The 20,468-nt window shown below is 34.9% G+C and overlaps 1 protein-coding gene and 1 non-coding gene across 2 annotated transcripts; both read right to left on the bottom strand.

The window, feature by feature from the left end:
• Window positions 1–492: 492 nt before the first annotated feature.
• Window positions 493–12,939, bottom strand: LOC103977900 (protein EARLY STARVATION 1, chloroplastic). The gene is made up of 11 exons (XM_018827918.2): window positions 12,607–12,939; window positions 10,351–10,442; window positions 9,898–10,091; window positions 7,266–7,305; window positions 5,860–5,941; window positions 3,670–3,747; window positions 3,450–3,575; window positions 2,625–2,746; window positions 1,203–1,242; window positions 866–940; window positions 493–753 (listed from the first exon to the last, which is right to left on the bottom strand). The coding sequence occupies exons 1-11, from the start codon at window positions 12,876–12,878 to the stop codon at window positions 594–596; spliced, it is 1,281 nt and encodes a 426-aa protein (XP_018683463.2). The 5' UTR covers window positions 12,879–12,939; the 3' UTR covers window positions 493–593.
• A 6,923-nt stretch (window positions 12,940–19,862) lies between these two features.
• TRNAD-GUC (transfer RNA aspartic acid (anticodon GUC)) lies at window positions 19,863–19,934 on the bottom strand. Its single transcript has one exon. It is a non-coding gene; the product is annotated as a tRNA-Asp (tRNA).
• Between the last annotated feature and the right edge of the window lie 534 nt (window positions 19,935–20,468).

Genomic DNA, 20,468 nt, shown 5'->3' with positions numbered 1-20,468 from the left:
GAGAGAAGAACAACCTCATCATGATCACAATGAGCCATTCGGCACTAAATGTGAAAACTAGGACTGACTCATGTTATTGATTGCTTCGGTTCCTAAAAGAAGAGGGGGAAAGGTCAATTGCCGCACAAGAAAAAGAACAGTAACTGATGATGGAGATGGTAGTGACGCGTTAGAAGGCCCAACCGGCAATAACGAAGTTTGTGGTCAACGTGATTCACCGGCGGCTGCAGCTAATCTAAACATCATTTCGTAGTCAACATGAGCTGCCAATGGTGGAACCCCCAAGGTGTGGAAGTCTTCTCTATTACATTAAAACTTGTGGAACAAGGCACTCAGCAATTGAAAGACTGCATGCGTTCTGACAGCACAAATAAGAACAGGACAACTGGAATTATTATGTCGATCCTATCGTGAACGTGAAATAAAAGCATCAATAGAAGAAGATTGACATGGGAAAACGTAGAATAACGAACGAACGAACGAACTAACCAATAGAAGAAAGAGATCATTTCATGTGATAAGTCAGCACAAAAATTGGGAGGCCAAAACAAAAGGAAAAAGGGAAAAAAAAAAAAAAAGGACGCAAACACCATTCACTGCTGCAGGGGTTCATCTGGTGGATCGTCCTTCTGTGGTTCTGATGCACCAAAGTCAAGATTTGGGTATACACCCGGTGGCCTTTCTTGAGGTTGTATCGATAACAATTGGGTGGAATCACCCACGACTTCTGCCCATCCGTAATGAGGCTCACCCCTGACACAAGAACGAATCATCCAGATGTTAGATTTGTAGGAGACATGATCCCATCGGGAGGAGAATAGCATATCGTGCATCATTCTCTTTGATGCACACGAAACAAACTCACTCATAATAGGTTTCTTCATCCACAACGATATCCCAGCTTTCTCCTGTGGTACTTTTGCCATACTTGTGTACTTTCCTGAAACAAATTTGGTTCAAAAAGTTATATTCAAAAACCAAAATCATGACACAGTGGTAAGTAACTCATTGTGAAGAAACATAATGATGCGTCTAATTCGATATGCTTTGTGTATACCAAATTGCCTGGCAATCAAATATATTGACCTGACTGTAGGTTTATGAACGTTTAGGATCCTGAATCTTAAATCTTGTTTACAAAGAAGCTCGACAAATGATGCATCCACAGAAGACTAAATGGAGAGAGATTATAAAGTAAGTACCCATTTCCAAAGTGCTCTTCTCCCCAGGTTCTTGACCAACCTACAAAAGATCAAGTATGTAACTAAATAATAGCATGTGGAGGTCGCAGCAAGAAATAAAAGGAACAAGTAATCCTTCAGTTTCGACTCATGATTTAGTAACAATGCCTATGCATGATTTACTAATGGTGCATGTATGCTAGTCTGAACTTTGGTAGAGCAAATGAATAAGTGAACTGGGGGGAGACAGAGAGAAATTTACTATTTTTAGGATGTACCCTGTGTTCCATCTGATGGTCATCGATTTTAATTAATAGACTGACATTCATAATGAATGTCCTTTTCTTGCTTGTGTTGTCAATAAGAAAGCATTGAGCTATATATATTTGAATATAGAATATCTTCTGAATGACATAGGCAGTTCAAACTTCAAGAAACTGATCTATTATTCCATTTGTTTCACGTACTTGTTGAGCTGAAAGTACAGCACTCTAAATCATTCATAACTTCTAACCAAATCCAGAGGCACATGTAGATGAGAACAAGTATATTATAACTACTTTTATAATATATTATAATTACTTTTATAATCTATTTTCTAATAAATATATTATAACTACTTTATGTGAATTATCCTTCATCATTTTTTATTTTTTCATAATTTTTTAAATTTTAACTTTCATTTTTTTCATAACTTTTCATATTTTAGATATCTTATGATATATGATGCAAAAGAATCTTTAACAAATAACTTTTTTATTTTATAAATTTATAACTAGGTTTTTTTTGACAATTGTTAGTTTTAAAATTATCTTCTTTGTTGATCCTTATACTGCCAATTTTGATTGTATTATTCCTATGTGATCCAAATCTTAATATCTGTTGCATGCAAGGTGGTTGATATCACTACATGAAAGGACCAATCAATTGATGATGACCACTTTCAGCTAATAGACTTATTAAGAACAAGTCATGCCTTCTTGGTGACTGAAAATCTACAAAGTTAGGAGTCCTCTTTTTTTGTTTCCTTTCTCACTAATGCAACTAGGAAATAACCCTTCAAGTCCCTGAACTTGAAAAGAATCAAGATAAATAAAGACACATGAAAAGTTAACAAAAGCTTGTCATCCTAGAGAAAGATAAAGCCACAAAGATGGACAGGAAAATGAACAAGGGAAATGAGTGGAGAAATAGAGAAAAAACATATAAAGGTTGGTATGAAGTACAGGACAAATCTATATAAGTCATGGGTATCTAGTTATAGGGTCAACAAAGCATTTAAGAATCAAGCTCAAGACAAATAAAGTTATCTAGCAATATGCTCATCTACACATGCGTATGCTCAACATAATCAAACATTCAGGAATGTTATATGCCTGAAAAAGTAATGAACATTCACATATGCAATAGGCCCAGAAGAATGACAACAGTGGCACAACTTACGTTCACCAGCAGGAGACACATGCCATGTCTCCCCTTGTCGTGAACCTATTCCAGCAAAGAACTTCTCTTCCCATTTATCCCCCCATCTGGTACCTAACTGAGTCTCTGCCCATTTATCAGTCCTATCAAAGATTAAAAAATATTATAGTTAAATATCTCATTTTAAAAGAGAAGAAAACTTTAAAATTTTCATCATCTAAAACAAGCTTGAACAATCAAGTTGGCTGTACAAAAATAAAAAGACAAAACATCTTAAATGCTTTACTATTAAGAACTCAATCAAAGCTGAACCAAACATGAGTAATTAAATATGCTGTACACTAATATAGCATATTGAAATGCCAAAATGATATTTCAGAACAAGAACTAAGTAACAATACTACCATCATATTTTCATTAAGAAAAAACCAAGTACAAGAAGCAAAGCTGTTGATTCACTTTGCACCTGAATAGAGCACTCACTGATATGGTTCTTTATCACTGCAAAACTAGATAGTTTCCATTTATTTATTCTCAACCAAAGCTTCTGGTCCAAAATTTGTGTTGGATGGTACTTCAATGAGCCAGTTGCAATTCTTAAAATTAGGAGATGAAGTTTCAAAAGTGAGTTTGGCTCCTAATCTGCTACATTATAATGATTTTATTTTATTGTGGCTGATACGTATGTATTTTGTTTGTTGCAACATGTAAGGTTTGCATGTGAACAAATCTGGGAGGCAGCAACCTACCATAAGCAGAAAAAGCTTAATTATGAAATCATTAATGTACATAATTTCCATGAGAAAAACAATTAGACAATGTAGAATATGATGTAAACAATCAAACCATTTGAGTACGAATCCTCTTCCATCATAGTGTTCTCCCCACTTCTCCCACCAGGATTGTTCATTCAATCTTCCATACTTATGAGCTCCTTTCTCTGTCCAACCTTTTGCATCATACTTTTCCCACCTAGAAGCAAAGTAATATCCAGTCAAACAAAAGAAACTGAGAAATTAAGGTAAGTAGCAAACTGTTATGGCATCAATACTGAGTCACTTCTCACCATTTCTCATACCATCCAGCATTTTCTGTGCCTGATTTTGCTTGCTTCTGTGCACTCCTCTCTATCCTTGCAAGATTACTACGGAAGCAAAAGTTCATCATTATTGCTTCATACAGATACAACTGTTTATTAGTTTGCAAAATTTTCAAAGAACCTAGGAGATAAATACATATTATAGAATAATAAAATGGATCTAGGAAAAGATTTGTGGGCTCAACTTCTTTTTACCAAGTTGTTAATTATATCTAAATGTGTTTACAAGAAACAAGGGCTCTCCAAAGACAGCAATTTGAGAAATTTCCCTTACTTTCAATCAAGAATTTGAGATTTACGTTCATAACAAATCTTGGGAAATTAATATACATATTGGCACAAATTGTGTTAGCAGGACACAATGCAAGCTATTCACACTACAAAAGCCTCTCAAGCTTGCATCAAATTTGATGTTTCCACCATCAAGGACGTATGCAATTCATCTTCAACCCAACCTACGCATGTTTTCAAGTCCAGTTCACCACTGAATGCTTCACTAATATGGTGGTGTGTTAAGCTATATGAATGTAGAATTTGGAACATTTTTTTTGTGGCATATGTATAATTACTATAATAATATCTTGGTATCATATGATCAAATATTGTCCTTTTGTATTTCAGTTCCAGATTTACGTTTAGAAAATGTTATGTATCTTCTGCACATTGTTTAACTTTTTTGGCAGTTGCAGTTGTTGAACTTGAATTATTTTCTCGACTATCTCAATCTGAAATCCTAACTGTATCACCCATGGACAATCCCAATCCCACCACCCTCCAATGTATTTATTACCGTTGTCTGATCTCAATATTGATCCAGATCTCATAAATCTAGGTATTGAAGTCAAATGTCAATGGATTGTGGAATTTGAAGATTCAAAAAAGCACTCTTAATAAGTCATGTTGAAGAGAAAAGAAAGAAAAGAATAAAGATCGGCCATACAACGAAACACAGCATTCATGGTCAAAAGTTGTATAATAATATTGGTGTCAATCATGTGAAAGTCAATGTATCAGTTTGAAATAGATGCGATAAATTGGAGTTATGGTTTTATTCATGAACTGGCCTTAAATATGGAAAAAAATATATATGTGATAAATTCAACTGTCTTAACCATAAACTTCATTTAAATGTAAATTAGCATCAACAGATTAATAAATTTATTTAAAATAAACAGTTGCTAAGCTTATATATGTAACTGAGAGTATTGCAGAATATGTGTTGATATGCCATGCTCCCACTATGCATTGCTACAGAAGATTAACCAGGTTATCAGACTGCCCTGCAAGTTGTAATCAGTTTTAAGTAATTTTTAATAGATCCATAGGTAGATTTTAGTACTGTTCAATCTACAATATGTAGAACATCCATAATAGCAGTGAATGCTGCTACATGACTCGGGTTGTACCTAACATTAACAAGACATAGAACCAGTGTACTCTCACATACACTGATAATCCCTTGGCAATGAACCCAGTCAGTTTAAATTTCATCCAGAAGGTGAAGAGTGAAGGAAGTCTTAAATTTAGGGAAGAGGTTAAGTGGCCTTTGCTGATGGCATTCTCTAGCCATCATGGCATTGTACTCACTATATGATGGCTCAATGACAATGGCTCAGTGGTCACAGAAGTGAGACACCAAAGGGGAATCCTTTCATAATATAATATCTTAATGTTAAAAAAAAAAAAATACTTGACAGCAAATGAAGTGAATTGCACAAAAGATGAATATATTTTTTTTGTGCAATTATAGATTTAGATTGTGGTATTAAGAAGATAAGTTTCATATTTTTTAACAAAATTGCAACCATAAGAACTGTAACCATTGGTTTACACTAAAGCAATTGGCTTGGCAACTTTTATATTCTTTAAATATCTCAAGTGTATTCATAGAAGTATTAATTGCCTCCAAAAATATCAATTTTATGGAATCTTAATACAGAAAAAACACTAATAAATATTGTTATTAAGAGGATAAATTATGAAGCAATTAATTATATTACATGTCACAAAAAATTAGTCAGTATTATAGGAGGAATTTTTATATTACATGTCACAAAAATTAACAATTTCAAACCAAATCAGTTCCATGACAACATAAATTAATAATTTAAACTAAATGAATATATGAAAAAACAGTGAATTTTGAGATCATATTACCTCCATTCGTCTTGGTACAGAACTTCTTTCCATGTTTCCCACCATGAATCTCCTTCAGCATTTCTCCCAGATTTCTCTGCACCTATAGAAAGTGATCACAAAATTAGAATAAACAAAATATCAACAACAGTTACATGACTAAAGATTAAATCATTGCATGGATCTAGATTCAGAAACATATAACCAAGAAAAGTTCTTACCTTCATTCCATGATATCAATGATAGAGAAAGACAGTTCAACCAAAAAAATCAAAATTTAGTATACAAAAGAACATGTAAGCATGACATTTTAAAGAAATATTATCTAATAATAAGATCAGTCCCCCACAAAATAAACTATGCATAACAGTTCCCGCAATATGATGGACCACATATAAAAACGAATGTAAAAACTCAAGCATGATAAGATTTATTTGTGTTAATAAATCGTTAAACATAATAAAATATGCTTCAAGAAACTTAAATTAGAAAAATCAGATGAATATTTTAATTGGAAGATTAGTAATCCCAAAAGCATAAGCTATTAGGAAATTCCAAACTCTAACATCCCCTCTCACATGCCAATGGGTTTAGACTCTGACACATGTGCATGATGCAAGTCAAATCACAAATATTAAGCCAAAAAGAGGGACACATTCATGATTCGAACTCATAACCTCATACGCTATCATGATAAAGATTTTCATTAGATGATAAGTAATCCCAAAAGTTGATAGGAAAAAGCCACATCTACGTTGCTAATCATATTTAACTAGAGATAAAATCATACTTCTACAGATATAATTCTTCTAAAAGCATCATATCCAACAAGTATCACATACATGTGCATAAAGCATTTTGAAGTAATTGAGTTCCATAGTTCTCAATCAATAAGGTTTTCTTATAAATGCTCAAATGTGACAAACAGTTTTTCTGTTAATGAGCTAAAGATGTTTGTCCTTGTGTCTAGGTGGATTCTTCAAAATGAAAATTATATAGTGTCCTCCCACTTTCAAGTTGCACACCATAAAGCCGATTTTCATTACAATGACCCTATATTTTATCCATTAGAAATTTATTTTAATTTTAAACAGAATTGTAAAGTTGTTATAGCCAGAAAAGCAAAGTTCACAAACAAAGAGGGAAAAAACACACTGATAAAGGAGTGAAAAAATTAAACATAACTGTGAGTGTTGTTCCCTCCTAAGTTTAGAAAAGAGGTTCTTTTAATGAAGCATACATTCAATGTCAAAAACATCAACGAACTATATATATATATATATATAACATAGTAAAAGCCATAACAATTCTCAAAAATACCATTGTCATATATCATAATACAAAAATTTATAACAGATAAAGTGCAACATTTGGATAACTTCAAATTTGAACCAGCACAATTTTATATCTTTGGTAAAATAACATACCTAACTCTTTGTATCCAGTCCAATCACTTTTCTCCCACCACTGTCAAGTAGACCAAGAAAGCCAAGTAAATGCATCAAGGACATAATCTTAAAAAACATATAAGCTTTACTATTGAGGCATTGCCTAACCTTACATGTAAATACGATTTTAACTGTAAAAATAAGTATGCTGGTTCATCCAAGAACAAATCAAGAAAAAGCAGTTTATTGAAAATAAAGAATACTAAGAATATAAATCCAAGAAAATTTTGTGGATGAAAATTCTATTTACCAAGCAGATTAAGTATTTCAAAAATGTTGCATAAAGTTAAAGTTAATCAACATGCATGTTTAGGTGGAACAAATGAAAGCTGGATTAGAACATCGCTGCTACCATATACTTAGAGAGCTTGCAACCCAGGTCATCTCTCCATCCAGAAGTCATCATTTTTCTCAAATTTTCTTTCCAATCACTGTAGTAGGCCTTAACAACATATCATTCATATCCCAATACCACATATGCATAGCACATGGCAGACACTAGCTTGATCTAATGATTCGAAGTCCTGGCAAAAGATAATGGCATGTAAAGCACCAGAACAAGGAATCCAATTTGCACCTAGCCACTTGCATATGCTATCTTCCTACTATTTCTTTTCCACCAAAAATTATAGGCAATTAGTTCATACTCTTTTAAAGATTAAAATGCCTACACAAAACTAAAAATACAGTGGAATAGAATTTCATGCATCTCAAATTGCAAAAAAAAAAAAACATATTTTCTGTATAGATAGACATAATAATATATTCCAAAATTACCAAATTTTCTACACCATTGTTATAATTATGAAAGTTTTACCAAATTTGAATATCAGTAATGATTGATACAGAATTGAGGAAAAGAGAGAGTGAAGAAGAGAGAGGGAATAATATGTTTTGCACTCTTGTGATGGGTATATGGGAAGGGGGATGTAAAATGGCTGTGATGGTGGGTGGGACAAGCAGTGTCATGGTCATGGATGGATGGATAAGTGGCAAAATTCTGAAGGATGGTTGGTGGACTAAGATGCAATTACAGGATGCTCACTCAGGTTACAGGGTGTGAGAGAGAGAGAGAAGGAAGAGGACCCTCTTGACATGGGTCATGCAGTGAACGTGCTCGCCCCACTCGTCGACAAATGGAAGCCTGTCAACGATGATCAGGAGGAATACTTGGGAATTGACCTTTGCCAACCCCTTCTTCAGATGGTAAAGGGTTGGGAAGCAGCTGATGGTGCTTCAGACGTCAGTTCATTAAGCCTTGATTACAGCAAAGGAAGCATCCCAGCCAGGCCTGCTGGATTCGCCGACTCTTTCACTTCTGCACATGGCTGATGAATAAGTTGGTACATCTTGTGTTTCTTGATCTCTTCTTTTGTTTCTCCTTAAAGGAAAGAAGTAATGGACCCTCTTGAAAAAAATACATAAATTCAACCGACGGATATACTCTATAGTAATACGACCAACAATAGATTGAATCTTTTGCAAGATAGAGCTATATCCTTAAGTCCTCAGGCAAACAACCAAAGCACCCATTTGATCTTCAATGTTACACATACTAATATAGAAAATCTGATACGGACACCTCCAAGTAAGCAAGGATCATTGAATCTAGACTTCTGAATTTAAATATTTTTCCCCATAAGATCAATGAAATTTATGGAAATTCGACAACCATAATTTCAATTTGTAATCAAATCACCCTTTCTAATATATAATAAAATATTAAAAATCTTAAAGAAATAGAAAAGGCATTTTTCTTGATTTATATTTAATCAGAAACATATAATTGCCCAAATTAAATTTAGCTGTAACCTATCCTACCAAATCTTGACTGAATCAATATCTGGGCTGCAACTTATATAGGTAAGGAAGGTCAAGCAAGAATAAGTTATACACAGCTAACCCTCAAAATCTTGAATAACTAATAGGGGAGCTAAAACATTGAGCTCATCAGCTTCAACAAGGCCCAGTTGGCCTTCAAAAGTTTCCAACCAGTTTGATGGGTTGTGATTCATTTTAAGGGTTCCAGAAAGTCCTGAACTGACTTGAGGCCAGTCCTAGCCAAATCAAGGCCACATATTACTGATCTTGCATCCATATCAAAAATCCGAATCAATCATAAAATCCATCCAGTCTAGCTAATCCAATTTCTTCATATTCTCAATTATCATACTTGATCACAAATTAGTCCTAATCCTCTGGTACTTATATGCCCAACCTACAGACTACAGGGGTCTATTTAATCAGGATCAATCAGGTGATGAAGCATAGAACATTGCAAAACATATTAACTATTTGCTTATCCCTACCCAACCAACAGTTTCAACTATCAAGTTGAATGATAAGAAGAAAATAAGATCAGAGGATCAAGGTATAGATAATTGGATGAAGAGGTACTGGAATGATAACATATACATATTTGATAGGTCTATGTTTCACCAACATGGTAAATTCGGAAAATATATCAATTTGAAGAAACCATATAAAAGGATGGTAGTCGATTTCCTTGATGAATGATAACTACATGGGGGGGGAAAGAACAATAAATCTTATCAATTTCTTGAATTTAGAAATACATAACTAAATTTAAAATGAATTTAAGAGAACTTACAGTTTCTTTCCACTCTGAAGAGCCATCATGAGATTGACCTCCCATTTTAGCCCAACGACACCTGTATCCATTATCTCCAAGTTCTTCTCCACTTTCCCGATACCATGTACTACCATCTTCATTTGTGCCTGACTCGCTGACCTTTTCATCTAGTAAGTTGATGCCCCATTCTTTCTCACTAGCAATACCAGTGTCTAAAAGGAAGATGTCAAAGAAACAAAAGTATTTCCTTAGATACTATAAATGATAAATGTAAAATCATAAAGAGTAGCAATAGTCCATGGAGCTTCTTTGATAAGAAAACCATGGTACAAAGATGTGCATGTTGCTGGCTTATGCATAAATGGCCCTTGCTGGAAACCACTTCCCTACATGAAAGCATACCAATATTTTGGAGACGCTATATCAAAATTATATAATTATGAGAACTAAACTATTGGTTCTGGAACAAACCTCTCTTGGGTGGAGTATCACGAGACTCGGGAGCAGGACCTCTAGGACTGCAGTGAGAAGAGAAATCTTGCTGTTTGAAGAGCCTTTTGGATCTGTAAAAGGGACTCAACTTGTAAAGAAATGATATGATGAAACATAATTACTTAACCAACAACTACTAAATTCTTTCACCCTCAATATAAAAAAGATGCATGAGTACATTCTGAAATTCCAGACTTGAAAAACAAAGTTTTGCTAACTACAGAAACTTAAGACAACAATGTAGTGATTTTGTAACTCCATTCAGATCAAATTCAAGACTGAAACCAGAAAAAAGATCAAGAGTTGCTCAAAAAAAGAAACAAAGAAACAAAGAAAGAAATTAAATAACATGAAGTAGTGATGAAGTTAAGCATTGCAATAATGCCTTCCAAAGGTTACAAAATAACATAAGAACTACAACAGGAGCAAAAAACTCACATTAAATGCTGGCAAAGTACATCCTCAATTCTACATATGAATTTCTCTTTTATGCATTTTAAGCATCCAGCTATTAGATAGTGCCAACAAATTTAAAAAGCTCATTATTAAATTTTGCTAGAACTTTATTGCCAGTTTGTTCAATTTAGCAAATGATATTATTGATATTATAAACAGACAACACCGCCATAGAAATTATAATGGTTCTTAGATGTTACTGTGATGGACCACCTTCCTACTTTTCATAGTTCAAGAACTTCAAATTAAACTTTTCTGCGGAGCTTTTTTTTTTTCTAAAATTGAGATGTCCTGAGAACTGAAACAAGTTCTCAGCAAGTATAACAACATAAGACAATATTAAATAAAAGATATGATTTATAAATAGTATTACATAAACTCATGTATAAACTTGTGATATAATAAAGCATAATTTTTTTCATATTTTATGAGTTGCATAAATAAAACCATAAAGTTCATAACGTACTTTTAGAGGAAACAGAAATCATGCAAAACTCGACAAAGAAAGAGTACTAAGGCATCTCATATTCAAATGACTGATTTATTATAGCGGTTAGAGTAAAAAGTGAATGGTTTTACATACATTTGATGTAATGTGGAACACCTAGAGAACACAGGGCAAAAGAAGAAAAAACAAAATGCACATGATGTAAGAGTGAGCACTAAGGCATCTCATATTCTCATGACTGATTTGTCAAGAATTTAAGAGTTAAAATGCACATGGTTTTACATACATTGTTTTCTCATTTTATATTACAAATACCCAATTTTATATAATGTGTGGAACCTAAAGTAAAGAATGCAGAAGAAGAAGAAGGAACAAAATAGATATGGCATTATGGAAGTAATCACACTCATTCGAATTACAAGACTTAACCTAAGTTTAGAGTAATAATTAGGTGTGGAGTTTTGATCAAGTTGTTGACTTAGGTTTAGAACAAGTCAAATGTGGACTTTCGCAAAACCTGTCCATTTGAATTCACTTGTCTGAGGTTTGAGTCAACTCCATGAGTTTTCACAGAGTGCTACTATCTTCACCTAGTTTGCTTGTTCTATCGTCCCTATATCTTTAGCTAGTGTGGTGTTACATCACAACCATAAATTACATCCATTAGTATCTCTAGATCAATCGAAATCACAAAAGAAGTTCAACCAAACAAGATTATAGAATTGTGGTATTGCTTTCCTGAAATATTTCTCCACTAACATCATAGGGCGAGTGAGGATCTCTCTAGAAACATCCTTTACAATTTCTTCATAAATGAAATTATGGACTACTCTGTGCCAATTCCAATCAGCGAATATCCGCAATATATTAACATAGTAGCATCATATTGAGCGGAATTTTTAATTTGGCAAAAACTTTTAAATCTGCAGAGAATGAGTATAACTATATCACCAACACAATGAAACCTCTGGAACGATAAGGACAAGTAATGCACATTTCCTCCGCAGACGTGAAACCATACGTGATCACATTAAACTTAAACCAAGGCCACACTATGAGCCGACAACACTATACCCTTGAGAAAAAGAATTGAAAACCACAAGTTAGAAAGTGAACCGTATGCAGCTGAGGTAAAGAAGTAACTCTCAAGAACCGGAAATGCGCCTCAAGACACTCAAGAAAACAGCATTGTGGTCATCAAGAATGGATCTTGGACCGATATTGACCAACCAGAAAACGCCAGGAGAAGCAGGGCAATGCACGTTACGCTCAGGGCATCCGACCCACAGCGGGGTCTTGGAAATTTCCCAAGCTCGGAACAAGAAACGTACCGCGGCGAGGGGAAGGGGAGGGACGGGAGCGCCTCCGCCCGAGTTCTCCGTGCGCCGCCGCCGCCGCCTCCGCCTCCCTGCTTCTTCGGCTCGAGCCACCACTCCCCCGCCTTCTCCGCCGGGCAGCAGCACCTCACTCCGGCTCTCCCCACCCCTCTTCCCCAGGCGCGGGTCCGCCGGCGAGGGGGCGCCGTGAGCGGCGGCGGGGAACGGACCCTCCTGACGCCGAGATCGAACGGGGGCGCCGCAAGCCCCCTCGAGCTCGCGGCCATCTCCCACCCAGGATCAAGAACCCAGAAGGCCGGTAAAGGGAAAACCAAAGTGGAGGTGATTTAAACAGCCTCACGCTTTTTATAAGGATGTTCGCCACGAGAGAGAGAGAGAGAGAGAGAGAGAAGAGAGACGGGGGAGGAGACGGGAGCAGGGCAAGTGGGACCCGCCAAGGTCCGGGAGCGGCCGCCACCACACATGTCAGCTACGTTGGGTGGGACCCACGCGCGGGACCGGGACGGGTGCGGTTGAAGGTGGAGAGTAACCCGCGGTGGGAATACCCGGAGGATAATTCGGTTTCATTTTTCGTCGGCGTGATTCAGTTCGAACCGTTGGATTCGGGATCCGATTACTCGCCGGCAAGCGGGTCCACGTGGCGACCCTTCGTTCGAATTGCAGAGAGAGTCGAACCGATCGAGTGTCGTACGACGCGGGTAGGTTGTTGATGCGCCATCAGTACGTGTACACATTGTGCATACGTATTAGATTACTTGATAGAGAAGGGAGACAGATTGAGCTCAACAATAACCCCATGGACTTATTGGTGTTTTGGATTTTATTCATTTGAGTGTGTTATCGGATTCATCCGCGATAAAACAATATATATTTTGTGTGGGAAATGTTTTTATTATATTTTTTGTCATAAAACTTCACCTCAAATCATGTATGGTAAAGCTATTTATGTTATTTATAAATAATAGATATATCACTCTTACTATTATTAATTACTATTAATAATACATATGTTACTTCCAAATTATCATACCCTACTTTCACTTGTTTAATGGTTTAAGAGAGATTAGCAAGATTAGGGACATAGCGCAGACAATACAATGATGTTAATTCGATCCCATAAGATCAATTACTCGATAAACTATTATTTTATGATAATAGGATGAATTATATATATAATCATTCTTAATAATCACCCTAGTCTCAATATAACGATTGTTTATTGCACCGTAAGATCTTAGTCTATATTAACTTAAGTATAAAAGAGGTCTCGTCGAATATATATATATATATATATATATATATATATATATATATATTTATATTTTTGTAGGGTTTTGATTTAGTTTTCGACACCCTTACTCTAGACAAACTTGAAAGTGGATATCAATTGATTTCGAGCATCGACTAATCACGTGTCTAAGAACCAAAATCCTTTTAAAGAAGAGGACACGGTGCACTTAAGATAAAAAGAAAGACCAAGAGAAGAAGAGTATGACAACTTAACAAGCATGGCCGAAGGATGAGATGTGCACCTGAGATGACTAAGACTGTAACATGCAACTTGACATCCATGGAGTTTGTGGTGACATTAAATCATCAAGTTGTTTTCACGTAAAGAACAAGTTTTGGAGCGCAGAAGAACTGGTGGTGACATTTAAGACAGGAGTTGTTGTCACATGAGATCAAAGCTTTGATCCATTGGTTGATCTCGTTATTCAATATTTTCAGCTATTTTTTATGTTTATTTCTTCCTTATACATACATGTATGTGTTACTTGATGGACTAGACTATGTTTTCATTTCTTTTTTTCTCATTTTAGAGTTAGTGTATTTACCCTTATTATAATTTGATACAATCTATATCCCTCTAAATAGTAAGATTCCACACATACTCTTTTTAATTAATTTCTATTTAGAAATGACATTAGCTAGTTCCAATTAATCTCAAATATTCTTATAATTATAATTTTTTTAAGAATATTTAATGTCATTAGAGATCTAACCAATGGTTAGCCAATGAAGATTAATCATAATGAATTTTCCATGCATGTATATATGGTTTTTTTTAGGAAATAAAGATAAAACTTACTTATTTTGGATATATATATATATATATATATATATATTCTCTTCTTTCTCTGTATATATATATATATATATATATATATATATATATATATATATATATTTTTTTTTTTTTTCTCTTCGTTCTCTGTCACTAATCTTGGGCTTTTTCTTGAAATGGCATAGTGACACGTGTCGCCAAACTGGTGGCTGGAACACGTGGGGTGCCATCCACAGGGGAATAAAGCCAAGACCGTATTATGTGGATCGTCATCTCATCGGACGAACGTGTGGGTTTCAACTCGCCACGTGTACCACGACGTGAAGGACGTGTAGGTCATGGACACGCGTCGTGCGATCGTGGCCGGTCTATGAGGAGCCAGCGCGCGGTGGCGGAATAAGCCGTCGCTGGACGGCGGATGTCACGTAATCCGCGCGTCCTCGGAAGTGGATAAGGCTCGACGCGTGCGGTAACGTTGACGCCATCAGTAGTTTTCGCGTGGGATTACCCATCTGATGACGTCAATCGATCAGTAATTTAGGCGTCATGCTTAGATAAGATTTAAATACGCTGTAATATCATCATAAATTCTATATTAATTTATATGGCTTTTGATTAAGTTATATGACTAGAGAAGGTAAAATAATTATTATGTATATGAATAACTCCTTTAAATCAGTAAATTGACAGTAAGGCCTCCTTCGTATGGCCACTACGATTTTATATGTCAGTTTTCATTGCTAATCAATTCTAGCAATATCGTACAATTTGAATTTTACGTCTGGTTAAACCTTCCATAGCATTACATCATTATATTAACGAGACATACTAATTTGATCGATCGAAGGTGTTGTAATCGTAGCAGCAAAAAAAAAATCAATCCTTTTTGTGATAGCATGTATTATTCACAACATCAACCTTAAAAAGATATATATATACCAGATTTCATTGATGTGATATTTATATTTTTTTCTTTTATTCATATAAAATAAGATGAAGAAATTTCTTGATTTAAATTCTCTTTTATCATATAAATATTGTTACGATCTATCCGAATCCCTTGATTAAGTGTTCTTTCACCAATAGTCTTATGTTGTACTCAAAATTAATATCAAAAAAATATTTTTTTCTTTTTTTTCTAACATTATATCAAAATATAGATTTTGGTCTTTTCTCTATTATGATATTTTTCTATTGCGTGAACACGCTACGAATTCATATCATCTCGCCTCTATTGTTGTTTACAATCCATGTTATTTCGAGTTTTAAGAAATAACTTTGTAGTATTGATCATACTTATGTTAATATTAAATTATCTACAAAAAAATAATTTAAATTATTAGATTATCTTTTAAATAACTTAAATTTTAAGATTTAAATAAATTAAATAATCAATTGATAGATATACATAATTTTACAACCATGATATGATTCCATAAGCGTTAGATCTAGGTCTTTTATTATTATATATATAATTTTTTTTTATATAAATTATGATATAAGTGGATCTTTCTAATTAAGCAAAACCTAGATGAATTCATTGTCAAATACAAAGCATGTATAGCGGCCAAAAGATTTTATAAACGATGATTTCACCAACGATCAATATTGACTTCACAGAGATATTTAGTGTTATTAAACCGATAACAATATGATTTATCTTGAATTTGGTCATTACAAAAGACTGACACATACGATAACTAAATGTCAATAATGTTTTCTTATGAGAGACCCTAACTGAAAATGTCTCTATACTATGGCTTTGAACACCTTGTACTGTCTTGAAAATATTGTTTATTTACAAAAATAAAATTCCATACCAAGTGCTAATTTTATTTATTACTTGCTCTTGATTCAAATAATGTTTGTGAGCTTGTCGGCAATTCATTTTGCCTATGAAATTATTAGCTTTCCAAAAATCAGATCGAAACAAACTCATTAACAGTCAAAGACAATAGTTATCAAGTTTATCTTGTCGGAGATGCTATCTAGTATCTACCAATAATCACTATTTTCTCTTACAGGTGCAATAATAATGTAGGGAAAATATCTACAGTGAGTAAGCAAGTCGATACAAGATTTCCAGTTAGCACATTTGGTCCGAGTCACTCTTGCACGTGCAGAGATACATCAAGGAGGGCAGCTGAGTGCCGATCTTGACCACCATCGACGCCATGGCTTTCTCTCTGTATCATTAATCTATCTTTCGGTAGAGCTCGAGCTCGTACCCATTAAGCTAAGTATTCAAGAGCTTCAGCAGTTCTGATAGAGAAAATATTATCGATCAATTATCATTTGATACATGACCTATGTGCGAGGCCAAGAGAAATAGTTTGTCCACGTGGACATAAGTCCAAAGCTACAACTGTATTTGCCGGTGAGGAAGTATTCAGGGCCATGTAACCCCTCGTCCCTGCCAAAGCCGTCGTCTGCATGTCAAGTTCATGATCCACGAGTCTTGCAAGGCCGAAAACGCTCAGGTTGGCGTTGAATGCTATATCCGGCATAAAGCTGTTGGGCTTGACTGACGTAGCCGTGCACCACACTTTGCTCCCACTCTTCATGGAGGTAGCCAATCGTAGAGGCCAAGCCTAGGGTAATCTTGTGCCTCGCGAGCCACTCAGGGTGCTTCTTGGTGCTATGGAGGTAGGAATCAAGGTGTCCATTGGGCATGGGCATGAACTCGTAGAGGAGCAAGAACTCAGTAACATCTAAGAAGCAGGACCGTAGTAGAGAAAAGGGTTGGATCCGAAAGACATGGAACACCAACCACGAGTTCGAGAGCGCGAGAGGGCCAAAGAGGTTCCCCTGTGGAGAGTTGATCACCGGAACAAGAGACTTCATCGAGGAGAGAAAAGGAGGACTTGGGTCAGTCTACAAAGGTTGGTTGAAGGAGCTGAGGTTTGACGTGACCATCAAAAGGATCATCTCTAAGGGATCAAAATAGGAAGGAAAAGAACACACACACAAAGATAACAAGTTCATGCCCAGCGGAAGCCTCGACTCCTACCTCTATAGCACCATGAAGCACTTTGAGTGACGTGTGAGGCACAGAACTATGGGAAGTGTGTGGTGCATTGCAACATCAAGCCAACAATTAATGCCTTGATGTTGTCTTGATAGCCAACATCAAGCCAACTCCTACCTCTATGCAGCACCATCAAATTGTTTGTCTTGCAGGATTTGGCATTCGAAGCCAAGTTAGGCGTTGTGGACCTTGCCAGGCTCATGGACCAGGACTTGCATATGATAGATTCGGCAAGGACGAGGGGTACATGGCTCCAGAATACTGTCTACCCTAGCCATAGCTAGCAAAGCCAACAATGACATTGGAGAGAAGGACAACAAAGGAAATGGTGTGAGAGACCTTTGGAAGGCAAGCCATTCTGGAAGCGGCAAAACCGATACTTTTCCGGCGGACGTTGACCTCCATGGATCCTTCATCGAGGTGAAAGCCCTTGCCGACCATGATTGAGATGAAAAGGGAGGAGTGCAACTCGGTTTATATAGGGGATGCGGGAGCATATCTAATAAGGTATGCTGGTTTCTTTTCATTTAATTTTACTTTTAATTAATAATATATATATTATTTTTTATTAGAGTGTTCAAAAGTAGTATATATATATATATATATATATATATATATATATATATATATATATATATTAATTGCCGAGATATACTCTTTATGAGGGCAAAAAAGATTAGAAAGTACAAAATGATATTAAAGTCGGTGCATTGGTTATGGAATTTTAATTTATGAAATAGACTTTAAGATGATTAATTTATATTTTAAATTTAATTACTTCAATGTTAAACCTAATATATGCTAACATGTATATGACTCAACATGTATCATCGGTAGTTAAGTGTTAATATATGCTTGTCTAAGAAAGGATCTATCCCGTATACCCCAACTCGCTCAAGTTTACAATGTCTCAACGATGATAGGTCAATCACTTCTTGAAGTTAGTTGTGTCATGACGACCACCCCTCTAAAATAACTATATTTTTGAAGTTAGCTATAGCATTAAAATCACTGTATCATTTAAGTCGGACAAATCTAAAAAATGATCATGTTGATCCAATCTAGCCCTTAGTAGAATGGGCCCTAAAGCAATTATATTTTTCAAGTTAATTGTAGTGTTAAAATCATTGTATCATTTAAGTCGGATATATCTTAAAAATGATCGTATCCTTTTAGATTATTATGTTAATCAAATCCGGAGCTGAGTAGATTGGCCCATGTTACTATAAGTACGTAAAAAACAAGAAAATGAGTCAATTATATATTTTTAAAAATGATTTGTTACAACGAAATGGATAATGAATTTGATGGGTTGATAAGCTTGACCTCTATGAAAAATGCAAAGAGTCAAACGGAGAAAAAGTTACTCTATCAATAGCTTTAACTAAAAAAACCCAAAATGATATTTTCTTATTTACTCTAAACAGAATCTTCATGCAAGTGAAATAAGATGTGAAACAGAGATAGAACAAATTTCACGAATTGAACCTAAATCATCTTGTGATGTCAAGTTGTCTAAAAGTAATATATGCCTAAGGATAAATCTATTCCGAAGTCTAACGATAAACATTCTTACTCATCCAAATCGACAATCCAAATCGACTATACTACAACGACTTTGATATTTAAATGATATATAGAATTATATGAGAGTCAAAAAATACCACATCGCGACGACATAAAATATGTTTAAATTAAACTTGTTCAAGTATTATAAAGAGATTATGATTATAATTAACATCGAAGCTGACTTCTGGAGAGGCTGTTGTTGATGGTGAAGACCAGAGGCGGACGAGAATTCACGGGAAGAGAGTGTTGTGCTTAGTGGTGGGTAGAAGGATCCTAATATTTTTATGATAGGAATAGGGAGAATATAGATATTGATAAGACCTAATGCTTTGCAATTATACATTACTAACGGTGTTATAGGCGCCTCTACTAAACTCGTGTTGACCAGTCAAACTTTACCCGTCCATCTTCTCCATCAGCTATTGCTGTATCTTGTTGACCACAATACATGTATGAGGTCAAGCTCATCAACCCATCAAATACAATAACATTAGCCTAAAATATAATTATTTTAGAAGGATGGTCGAGGACATAACTAAATTGAAAAAATGATTAATCTATCGAGGTTGGGATAGCCAAAAATGAAATCGCCGTTGCCGGGGATCGAACCCGGGTCACCCGCGTGACAGGCGGGAATACTCACCACTATACTACAACGACTTCGATATTTAATAATATATATAAATATATGAGAGTAAAATATATTGAAATTAAACATTTTACTGGTTTCTTTTCATTTAAGTTTACTTTTAATTAATAATAAATATATATTTTTTTTTTATTAAAGTGTTCAAAAGTAGTAGTAGTAGTAGTAGTAGTATATATATATATATATATATATATATATATATATATATATATATATATATATATATATATATATATATATTGCTGAGATATTCTTTATGAGGGCAAAAAAGATTAGAAAAAATAAAATGATATTAAAGTCCTTGGTTATGAAATTTTAATTTATCATATAGACTTTAAGATGATTAATTTAAAATTTAGATTTAATTATTTCAATGTTAAACCTAATATATGCTAACATGCATGACTCACATGTATCACAAGTAGTTAAGTGTTAATATATGCCTAAGAATGGATCTATCCCACATATCTCAACTCACTCAAGTTGACAGTGTCTCGATCATGATAGGTTAACCACTTTTTGAAGTTCGTCATGCCCTCAAGAGT

The sequence above is a fragment of the Musa acuminata genome, chromosome BXJ1-4 (assembly GCF_036884655.1).
Source record: "Musa acuminata AAA Group cultivar baxijiao chromosome BXJ1-4, Cavendish_Baxijiao_AAA, whole genome shotgun sequence".
In the NCBI taxonomy this organism is placed as follows: Eukaryota; Viridiplantae; Streptophyta; class Magnoliopsida; order Zingiberales; family Musaceae; genus Musa; species Musa acuminata.
This window is presented reverse-complemented; position numbering and strand designations above follow the sequence as displayed.